This window comes from Orycteropus afer, unplaced genomic scaffold (assembly GCF_000298275.1).
Source record: "Orycteropus afer afer isolate SDZICR_OR568_19922 unplaced genomic scaffold, OryAfe1.0 scaffold00134, whole genome shotgun sequence".
Classification (NCBI taxonomy): domain Eukaryota; kingdom Metazoa; phylum Chordata; class Mammalia; order Tubulidentata; family Orycteropodidae; genus Orycteropus; species Orycteropus afer.
In genome coordinates this window covers 6,116,753-6,128,997 of record NW_006921721.1, presented here as the reverse complement: position 1 = coordinate 6,128,997, position 12,245 = coordinate 6,116,753, and the positions used below count along the sequence as shown (strand labels likewise).

Below are 12,245 nucleotides of genomic sequence, written 5' to 3'. Positions count from 1 at the left end.
GGGCAATCCTACTTCCATAGTGATACTGCCTCGGAAACCCAAGGAGGGGTTGCTATGAGTCAGGGCTGACTCGACGGCACATAACAACAACTTTCCATATACCTGAGATTAATGCACGTATTTTCTGAATAAACTAACAGTGCTATCTCTAAACACACACATTTAGAATGACACCACAGGGGTGGCTCTCTACTGGCACCTTGGCCCAGGAGCACAGCCACACAGCCTCCCTCCTTGAATCCACTGCCAATTTTTCATGTGATGCTTTCTCAGATGATACATTTCTTTCCAAAATGTGCTCAGAACAGTGGTGAATGTAAGGACAGGTCTTCATTTGACTCATTACCTAAATAATCAGCTTCCTTTGTGTTTATAATTAAATAAATTAAAATTTAGAAACATATTTTACAACAATGTTCACTGCCACATTATTTACAATAGCCAAAAGACAGAAATAGTCTAAATATCTACCAACTGATAAAAGGATAAACAAAATGTGGTGTATACAATGTCATATTGCTCAGCCATAAAGAGAAATAAAGTTCTGATACATCCTCCAACACAGATGAACCTTGAAAACATTATCCTGAGAGAAAAAAAGTTAGTCACAAAAGGATAAAGTATCATTTGATCCCACTTATACAAAATATCTAGAAAAGGCAAATGTATAGAGACCAAAGTTTATTAGTGGTTACCAAGTAGGCAGAAGGAAGAGGAAAAGGTAGACTCATTGCTTAGGGGACACTGAGCTTACATTGAGGGTGACGGAAAAATTCGGAAATGGATAATGGTGATGATTGAACAACATGATAAACATAATATCACTGAATTGTACATATGGAAAATGTTTTGTTACATACATAATTCACACACACACATATAAAAATTCAGATTTGTGTTACCAAGTTAGTTTTGCTCCATCTCCTGTTTAGCGCTGAATCACATTTCTCTTTCAATTTGGAAACTGCCAGATGTTCAAAGGATTTCAGTTGAAAACTGCAACATATCATCTTTCATGTCCATGTGAGAGACCAAGCCCTGTTTTACTTAATTTTATTATCATTGATATTAGTAATAAACCAGTAGAAACTAGACAAAAAGGGAAAAGTTCAGGATAACTTCCTCCTTATGCATGCAAATACCCTTCTTTGTGAATTACTTCTTCCCACATTTTGTCCTATTGTACAGTTATACAAAAATAGTACACAAAACAATGTAAGCAGTGGATACCACAATACAGGCTAAGGACCCAGGTGTAGAGAGTTTGGGTTGATTCTTGGCTTAGATCACCAGCTTCTCCACACTAAGTGTACTTGTGGTTTCATCCTCTTCATTTGACCCAAAATATCCAGGGAGGTCAAGCATCCTCTGCTCTGCCTCCATGAGGCCGAATGATGTATTGTCATAGAAGGCAAACTCAGGGTGTGCTGGGAAGCTCTGACACTTGTCTTTTCTACACTGAGAAGGACTCAGAGGGTTGGCCCTCTGGTAGCTATCTTTGGGAGAAGTGGGGGAAGGCTGTTTCCTCAAAACACTCCTGTGACTGGGGGACGGTCCCCTCCGAGCCCTGTGAGGCTCCATTCTCTCAATTCCTGCCATTAACCCTGACTGGCGATCCCCCAAGTCTGGTTTCCGCAAGGGCTGCCCCAAGGTGTGGGACTTAGGGAGAGGGCTGAATGGATCATTGGTTCCACCTGCTCCTTCGAAATGCTCCAATTTCTCAGGAAACAGGTGGGTGCCTCGATTGAGAGGTCTAAACTTGTCTTCTGCCTGGTCCCAAGTCCGTGTCCTAGAGCTGTGGGTAGGGACCTGCCGTGGAGTCAGAGTGGACATGCTCCTCTCCCGAAATGGCCGGGCTTGCTTGGTCTCATGAAAACTAGCAGTCCTTCTGAAGTGGGAATTCCTGGGATAGCTCCTCTCGGATTGGCCCCCTCTGCTGCCCACATGCTTCATCTGTGACTTGCGGATTAGGTTCTGGCTAGGGCTTACTGCACAACTGGCATGAGTGACATTAAGATCTGGCCTGGAGGGAGGCCTCTCCCCAGCACTGATCGTGGGCTGATCCAGAAATGGGGATTTGATCCGGAACTTGTTTGCCACGGCTTCTTCTGGGGTTTCCAAGTCTAAGGGGGGGCCGGCAGCAGCATCAATAGCAGTATCTGTCAGAGGACTCTGAGACACATGGTACACTTTGGTGGTTTCTGTCAGGCCTTTCTTCTTCATCTCCTTCAGTTGCTGCTGGGCAAGACGGTAGCTAAACAGAGGGGGGATTATCTTCTGGGCATTGGACTGGAAGCTCTCACTGCCAGAGGCATCATCCTCAGGAGTCACTGGCACACTCCGCCTATAGGTCAAAGGGATACCCATCTCCCCTGGGCTCCCCGAAGGACCATCTCCTCCATCTGAGAAGCTCCCACGCTGCTCACTCAGTTCGCAGATGTTCTCCTCATCCGAGTTCTTCCGAAAGCTGGGGGAGTGGATGGAATTGTGTCGAGCGGGAGTGCTACACTTGGGAGCACGGCCAAACTTCCTCCATAGTGTGATAAGAACAGTGGCAACAATGATGAACAAGCACAGGGATATTCCAGTGACAGTCACAATGTTGTTGGGTTTCACTGGACCCTGAGGCTGAAGAGGAGATGGGCTAGATGGCTGGAAAGCTAGGGAAAAAAAAAAAGAACAAATGTATTCTCTAGTACTGTTTACTGAGTGGTTATAAGCTCTGAGTGATTTGCTCTCATTATCCAACAGTTAAAGAAAGAAGTACAGTAAACAAGGAATTCTGGTCTTATGTATTTCTGCTGGCATCAAAAGCCAAACAGTGTCACCGATAAAGGGGCAACGTTGCACAGAGAAGTGAAGCAACCAGATTACCCACAATCAAGGTGAACCTTGTGCTCACTAGCTCCTGCTCCTCAATGTTGTCACTTGATAAAATGTGTATCAAATTTTCTACATGAAAGCTGCATACAGAAAATTTCAAGATAAAATCAAGCTTTTTGTCTAAAATAATTCAACATGTGCTGTTCTTATTGTTGTTGTTACGTGCCGTCAAGTCAGACTCGACTCATAGCAACCCCTCCTTGGGTTTCCGAGGTGGTATCACTATGAAAGTAGATTGCCCAGCCTTCCTTCTGAGGAGTGGCTGATGGGTTTGAACCGCCAGCCTTTTGGTTAGCAGTCAAGTGCCTTAGACACTACGTTACCAGAGCTCCTTAACATGAGCTATTAGTAGTTTAATGTATCTTTGAGATGTACATTCCTTACCAAGTACAAAACTTGAAATGTAAAATAATTTAGGTGGATTATGCCTAAATTTGCACATCTCAAGAGAAGTTAATAAGTGAAAAGAAGACTTCTGGCAATATAATACAATTAATCTCCCCCTCATATCGAGAAACTCTCTTTGCTAAATATTGATGCCTCTGCTTTCTCAATAGGAGCTCTGGTGGTGCAGTGCCTAAGGCACTTGACTGCTAACCAGAAGGCTGGCGGTTCACACCCACCAGCCACTCCTTGGAAGGAAGGCTGGGCAATCTACTTCTGTAGCGATACTGCCTCGGAAACCCAAGGAGGGGTTGCTATGAGTCAGGTCTGACTTGACGGCACGTAACAACAACAACAACAAGCTTTCTCATTCTCTCCAGATGCTGTCTATACCCCTTCCTAGCTTCATTAACCTTTTGTGTGTGTTTTTTCTTACTCCTCTTCCCTGCTCTCTCAAACTGTTTTATCCCAAAAAAAAAAAAAAAAAAAAAATTCACTACCATTGAGTCGATTCTGACTCATAGCAACTACCATTGGGTTTCCAAGGCTGTAAATCTTTATGGAAGTAGATCACCCCATTTTCCTTCAAGAGAGTGGCTGGCAGGTTTGATCCACTGACCTTCTGGTTACCAGCTAAGTGCTTTGTCCACTACACCACCAGAGCTCCTTTGTTTTGTCCCACAGTCATCAAAATGTTTCATCAAGACAAATACCACCAAAAAGTACTATACAGCCAGAGTAGTTAAAACAGTGTGGTATTGGTACAATGATAGATAGACAGACCAATGGAACAGAATCAAAAGCCCAGAAATAGACCCATCCATCTATAGACAGCTGATCTTTGACAAAGGACCAAACCCCATTAAATGGGGGAGAGAAAGGCTCTTCAACAAATGGTACTGGCAAATCTACTTGCAGAAAAATGAAACAAGACCCATACCTCACCCCATACACAAAAACAAACTCAAGTTAGATCAAAGACTTAAATGTAAAACCCAAAACTATAAAGCTCATCAAAGATAAAATAGGGGCAAAGCTAGAAGCCCTAATCTACAGCCTAAATATCATCTATCAAGCATAACCCAAAATGCACAGGCAGTGGAAGAGAAGCAAATTACTACCATCTTTTAAAAATTAAATTCTCATGCGCATTGAAAGATTTCTCCAAAATGGTAAAAAGAGTACCTACAGATTGGGAAAAAGTATTGGTTATGACATATCTTACAAGGGACTTATCTCCAAAATTTACAGAGAACTTCAACACCTCAACACCAAAAAGTCAAACAGCCCAATTCAAAAATGGGCAATGGACATGAACAGACACTTCACTAAAGAAGATATACTGGTGGCCAACAAACACATTAGGAAATGCTCACGATCACTAGCCATTAGACAGATGCAAATCAAAACAACAATGAGGTATCATCTCACCCCAGCAATAATAGCAAAGTTCAACAAGACAGAAAATAACAAATGCTGGCAAGGTTGCAGAGAGATTGGAACTCTCATACACTGCTGGTGTGACTGCAAAATGGTACAACCATTATGGAAAATGGTATGGCGGTTCCTTAAAAAATTGAAAATAGAAATACCATTTGATCCAGCAATCCTATTACTAGGAATATATCCTAAAGAGGTAAGAGACAGGACACGAGCAGACATATGCATACCCATGTTCACTGCAACACAATTTACTATAGCAAAGAGGTGGAAACAACCTAAATGCCCATCACAGATGAATGGATAACCAAATTATGGTACATTCACACAATGGACTACTATGCAACATTAAAGAATAATGAAGAAGACACGAATCATCTCACAATGTGGATAAATTTGGAGGACATTATGCTGAGTGAAATAAGTCAGTTACAGAAGGATAAATATTATATGAGCCCATTATTATAAAAAGTCAAGGAAAGGCTTATACAGGGAAGGAAATTCACTTTGTTGGTTACCAGGGATAGAAGGGAAAGGGAGGAAAATTTCAGTCTACTCGGTGGTCACACAGGGACGCTATGGAAAGAGTCTGCGACCAGCATGATGACATTGGGGAAAGGAAGGACACTGGAATGTGCACATAAGATACAGACAACAGAGGTAAATACTAGTACATGCATGATACTGCATTATCACTAACACCAAACACCACGCTACAGATAAATGTATAGACAGGTGGGAAGATCAGGTGAGAGTAGGCAAACAGGAGTATATATACCCTAGACCAAAGACAGATTTGGCTGAAGATAATCTCACATATGCACTTGTGCTACACAATTAGCCACATACATTACAGAAACAACAGACAATTGGAGTAACTTTTCAGAGATAACCAAACACCTTGAGAGAGAGAATTACAGGGCCTTAAGACTTAGGACCACAGTCTCAGGGGACATTGTACTCAATTGGCACAACACAGTACATAAAAATCTTGTTCTACAACCTACTTTGGTGAGTAGCGACCGGGATCTTAAAAGGTTTCGAGTAGCCATCTAAGATGCAACTGTTGGTCTCTTCTCATCTGAAGCAAAGAAGAGTGAAGAAAATCAAAGTCATCTGGAAACAATTAGTGCAAGGATAAGATGGACCACAGGACCTTAGCCTTCATGACCCTGAGACCAGAAGAACTAGATGGTACCTGACTACCAATGCAAACCACTTGGAAAGGAATCTAAACTGGAGATTCTGGATAGAATGGAAGGAAAAATGTGGAATAAAATTCAAAAACACAAAAATGAGCAGAAATACTGGTCAGATAAAGTGGATACAGACTATGGCCCCGGGTTACCCTTTGGGCCTAGAAGAGGACTCACTCCCATGGACTGGCTCTCAGCCCAACAGCAGAAAGGCCTACATGCAGAACACCTACCTCAGGGTGATGCACCCACCTACTCTAGGGAGATGCATCCCTTAGAGCTATCAGCCATGAGACACCAGAGGGGCAGCACTGACATGGAGGGAAAGCTGGACAGACAGGAATGCATAGTTAAGAAGGTCACAGGGAGGGGTAGTCACAGGGACGGGAAGGGGAGAGAGTTTTTTATGCTTGGGGATGGTAATTGGGATATGAAATAAAATATGCATGAACACATTTGAATGTAAAATAAATATGCTTTGTAAATTTGCACCTAAAAAACAATAAAATTTAAAATAAACAAAAAGACATAAATATCACCTGAGCATCAGCCTGTTCTGCCACTGAAATACCTGGAAATCTGAAGTCAACTAATCCCACCAGACCTTACCTCTTCCCTCCTTGGTCACAGTCTAAAATTCAGCCCTTCCAGCCACTTGTCCTACCTTTTTTTCCCTACAGGCTTATCACCACCCACTCCATGCTTCCTGTCCTGGGCCCATCCTCCACTGCTCTCCTCTTTCCTTTTTCCTGTAATGGATAAGACACTGGATAATCAAATCCTTCAACATCCTTACCCTTTCTACTCTCTTCACCTCTTTGCCCTACCTTGGTCTGGATGTACCTAAGGACAGTTTTCCTTCCACCTTCTCTGGTGGAAGAGCTGTTACACACACTTCATTCATACACAAACAGAACCATCAATCACCTCACACCTGAGTGCCATTCCAACCAATACTCTTTACACCTCCATGTAGAACTTCTATTCCTGATGCTTATACCATATGCCTGACACTCTGTCTCCCTCAAAACTGTCATCTACCAATTCCTGACATATGTCAATCATTCTTGCACCTGGGTTCCAGTCCTCCTCACCATCCCATAGCGAGTACCATCTTGGCTGACTTTAGAGTCCATTACAGGTGTTCCATCCAACCTATGAGAACTTTCCATTGTCTAAACCTGTGCCTCTTCTGCAGTCTTAAACTTTATCTCCCACTCTTCAGCTGTATTCTACCCTCTCACTTACTTACTACACTGAGTAAGTGTAGAATCCCTGAGACTTCTGATTCTACAAATCCTCAATTTTCTGCCAATTTGCCAGCAGCCTCCAGGCTTTACTTCTCTCCCTAACCAACCAAAACTCATGATCCTTTCCAATATCCTCCACCTAATGCTGCTCTTTAGGAAAAGTTCAACCCTAGATAATAAGCCCAGACATCTGGATTCTTAGCTGCTGAATCCAAGCCCTGAGCATTGGAAAAAATAGCTCAGCCATGCAGACCAGTGTCTCAACATACAGCATCTGACCTAACCTGGGGCCTTGGTGCTGCCCATAAATCTTCTCATGGGTGCCTAAGCAACTATCTTCCATACTCTAAAATATCTGCTTCAAACTTTCACCACTTTCCTCAAGCCCCTGATCCAAATCCCCTTCTTCAGGAATCTCCCAGGCATCAAGTAAGTATATCCCAGGCTTCTTCTGCCACCCCATAATCTTACCAGCAGGAATATTTGTATTTATTTCTCTCTGCAGAATCAGTGGGAGAGGTGTCTTTCTATAAAAGACAAGTTCACTAACAAATGCTCTCTAAGCCACCAGTTATGTCTTCTCCTCTATGTAGCACCTTCCCCTCAGCACAGAAACATGTTCATGCTCTTTTGACTTTAAAATGATTTTCTCTAGCCCTTTTAGTACTGATATATTCTGTTCTTTCTTTTGCCCAGTAAGGTTATCAAAAGAGGAATCTACATTTGCTGACTTACGGCCACTGTTATTTCTGTCTCTTGCAACCTGCACCCAGAATTCCAGTGAAAGAGGTCCTGCCAACATCATTAATGATCTTCTGATACCCATATTCAAATAATTTTAGTCATTACAGTCCTTGACTTCTGCAGTGTCTTGCAACTCTCCCTCTTGGTTTCCATGATAAAACTTACTTATGTAACTTAAAGAGCATGAACTTTGGAGCCAGAGAGATCCAGATCTGCATCCTGGCTCCATCAGCTCTGCTCTTTCCATCAATATGCCCAAGACCCATCATCTTCCCTGCAGAATCTTTATCTTCTCTGATATATCCTCTCATGGGAAAGGTCCTGCTATCAAGTCAGCTGCCAGTACCAGAAACCTGGGTTCTGCCTCGATGTCTCTCTTAACATCACTCCACATCCAATCTCTGAATTCTCTCTCCTCTGCATCCCCAGTCCACCACTTCATTTTCAAATGGGTTACTGAAAACTGTCCACATACCCTTCTGCTTCAGTTCTTACCAGTTCTGACTGGGACTCCACAGGAGAGCCAGAGAAATCCTATGCCATAGGTCTAAGCCTTCCAGGCCCCTCAGAATCTGGCCTATGCCCACCTGCCCAGCCTCGTTTTTATCACCCCTAACACGCTATCCTATCCTCCAGCTCTGGTAGCATAGTGGCTAAGGCACTTGACTGCTAACCAGAAGGCTGGCGGTTCAAACCCACCAGCCACTTCTCGGAAGGAAGGCTGGGCAATCCTACTTCCGTAGTGATACTGCCTCGGAAACCCAAGGAGGGGTCGCTATGAGTCAGGGCTGACTCGACGGCACATAACAACAACAACAACAACAACACGCTATCCTATCCTCCAGCCACACTAAACTATTTCAGTGCCCCAGAGGTCTTAATGAGCTTGCTATGTTCTTCCATGCCTTCATGCCTACACTGCTCCCTTTGCTGAAACTCCCTTTCTCATTCAGTTCACCTAGATGATACCTAGTCAGCTCTCAAACTTCAACTCAAAAATTACCTCCTCCAACAACTGAGGTCCCAATATGGATTTTCACCCCTGCAAGTTTCTGGAGCAAGTTGTGGACACTTTACCACTGTATATACCCTGTACTACAGTACGCACTATGCCTGTTTATGTGCCTGCCTAGCTCAACTCTGAGCTCCTTTAAGAAAAGGGTATGTATTATACATATACATATACATGTATTCTCAACCCCAACAACTTACATATAGTTGGTATATGAATAAACATCCATTTAATTCATGACCTGATTCACTGATTATTAAATACCAGAAACCAAACCTACTGTAATCAAGTCAATTCCAATTCATAGCAACCCCACAGGACAGAGTAGAACTGCTCTATAGGGTTTCTAAGACTGTAAATCTTTACAGAAGCAGACTGCTTCATCTTTTTCCCACAGAGTGGCTGGTGGGTTCAAATTGCCGACTTTCTGGTTAGCAGCCAAAATGATCAAAATTCTACCAGGTGTAATGCAGGTCCAATAGCAATTGGATCCTCCTATTTTGGCGTAGTGCCTAAGGCATTTAACTGCTAACCAGAAGGCTGGCAGTTCAAACCCACCAGCCCCTCCTCAGAAAGAAGATTGGGCAATCTACTTTTGTAGTGATACCGCCTTGGAAACCCAAGGAGGGATCGCTATGGGTCGAACTGACTCAATGGCAGTGAGTTTGGTTTTTTGGTTTTATTTTCTTGTTGAGCAAAACAGACCAAATAAAAGTAGAACTACACTCAGATCTTGGCATAAAAACATTCTTTTAAAACCAAACCAAACTCTAAACACTCAACCAGTGAAAACAGTTGAAAGATGAAAGCCTTGTTTCCTGATTTATGTCATAAGTGACATAAAACATTATGTCAGGAAATAAGACATTTCCTGACTTAATTGTCATAAGTGACTGCTTATGACAATTAGTAGCAGTGGCACCATTACACATTTGAATTTCTTCACTTAGCTCTTACCTTTGACTCTGACTAGCTAGCTCCCTGATACAGTCGGTGAAAAGCTCAAAACTGCTGGCCCCATCCATCTCTGCCTCATCTAGTCTCTCTACCTTCACCTAAAGGGAAGGGGATTTCCTACTGCTCAGCAGCCTGCAAACAGGTATTTATATTTCCAAGAAGTGAGAAAAGGTTGGGTAGGACAAAGAGAATACTGGCAAGGAATTTTAATTTTTATCTACATAAATGTGCTGTGACCACTTATACTTCAAGTAGAGGTGTCTGTAACACTTACTCTGCTTGCCACTTTATAATGTAAAGGTTTCTGGTTTCCACCAAGTACTAAAAAATTAAGATACCAAAACATGAAGTAATACCACATTTCCCAAAAATGATTGCTAACTTCAGGTTGCTGATCCTTCCAGAAAGCCAGATTGGTCTGTATTTAAAGACAAGGTATCAACATAGAAAGCTTAGTATGGAGTCATATCTATAGTTGTATTGTTGTTAGGTCCTGTCAAGTTGGCTCTGACTCATAGCAACCCTGTGTATAACAGAAAAAAACACTGCCCAGTCCTGCACCATCCTCACAATACTTGCTATACTTAAGCTCATCATTCCAACCACTATGTCAATCCATCTCATTGAGGGTCTTCCACTATTTCTCTGACCATCTACTTAACCAAGCATGATATCCTTCTCCAGGGACCAGTCCCTACTGACAACATGATCAAAGTAGGTGAGATGTAGTCTGGACATTCTTGCTTCTAAGAAGCATTCCAGCTGCATTTCTTCCAAGAAAGATTTGTTCATTATTCTGGCAGTCCATGATATTTTCAGTAATCTGTGCCAACACAATTCAAAAGCATCAATTCTTGTTTGGTCTTCCTTACTCCTTAATGAAGACAAAAGACTACAATCTTCAGCACTGATTACACCTCAACATAAAGAGAACAAAAATCCTTATCACTGGGCCAATAAGCAACATCAGGATAAATGGAGAAAAGATTAACGTTGTCAAAGATTTCATTTTACTTGGATCCACAATCACCACCCATGGAAGCAGGAATCAAGAAATTAGATGTCATATTGCACTGGGCAAATCTGCTGTAAAAGACCACTGTCAAACATTAAAGAGCAAGATATTACTTTGAACACTAAGGTAGTCCTCACCCAAGCCATGATATTTCCAATTGTCTCATATGCATATAAAAGCTGGACAATGAATAGGAAAAACCGAAGAATTACTGATGGAATCCTATCTAGGTGAGTACAAGTACAGCTGCCTGCTTACTAGCTTTATGATCTTGGGCAGGCCACTTATCGTCTCTCTGTACCAGTCTCCTAGAGGTAAAGTATTTAGAAATCAGGTGTCATGCAATAAGATCTCAAGATCTGGGCCCAGCATAATAACTACCTCGTAGAGTTACTTTAAAGTTTAAATGAGATAATGTATTTAAAGTGCTGGCACAGAGCAACCATTTATTAATTGTCACTTCTAAAAGTACAGTACAAGCTAATGGTGACTGATTTTTAAATTCGTTTGAGTATTATGGCACTCAAGATAGAAAAATCTTGAGTTGCGGTAAGATGGCGGACTAGGCAGAAAGACTGTACAGACCCTCTTCAACAAAGAAAAGGGAAACCAATTAATACAGACACAGAAGATAATCTTGGACCCCTGAGCCTTGAAGGGAAGGATATGGAAGTTGACTAAACCCCAAACAGCAGAAAAATTTGCATGAAAATACCAAAAAAGGAGACAGGCAGTGCTGCGGTCTGGCAGCGATCCGGAGTGATCTTGACGGCATGACACAGACAGGTTTGAGAGTGCCGACTGGTGACAGGACCTAAGAATTAACCTAAAAATCAGCCCTGTTAGCCAGGGACTGCACGGAGGACTGCTCTGGTGACTGGAGAATAAACAGAGAACGTGAAGAGAAACTTGGGCTGAGCTGTGGACTTTTGCGTCGGGAGGGTGCTGCCATTTTGAATGTTCACAAGCGGCTTGACCATTTTGGATATTTAAAGAGACAGCGCTCTTCCCCAAAGAAGTGAGAGTAATGACAAGAACAGATATGTGCACACCCATGTTCATCGCAGCACTATTTACAATAGCCAAAAGATGGAAAAAACCTAGGTATCCATCAACTGAGAAATGGACAACCAAACTATGGTACATACACACAATGGAATACTATGCAACACTAAAGAATAATGTAGCATCTTTAAAATACCGCATAATGTGGATGAACTTGGAGGACGTTATGTGGAGTGAAATAAGTCAATCACAAAAGGACAAATATTGTATTACTCCGTTATTGTAAAAGTTACTAAAAGGTTTATCTATTGAAGGAAATTTTCTTTGTTGGTTACCAGGGGTGGGAGGGGAGGGGGGGG

General features: G+C 42.3%; 1 protein-coding gene across 1 annotated transcript in view; it reads right to left on the bottom strand.

The window, feature by feature from the left end:
- Positions 1–1,281: 1,281 nt before the first annotated feature.
- Positions 1,282–12,245, bottom strand: part of THSD1 (thrombospondin type 1 domain containing 1) — a 57,066-nt gene continuing 46,102 nt past the window's right edge. The window contains exon 4 of the mRNA XM_007945238.2: positions 1,282–2,660. Coding sequence (XP_007943429.1) covers positions 1,282–2,660 — 1,379 coding nt within the window. The remainder of the gene's footprint in view (positions 2,661–12,245) is intronic.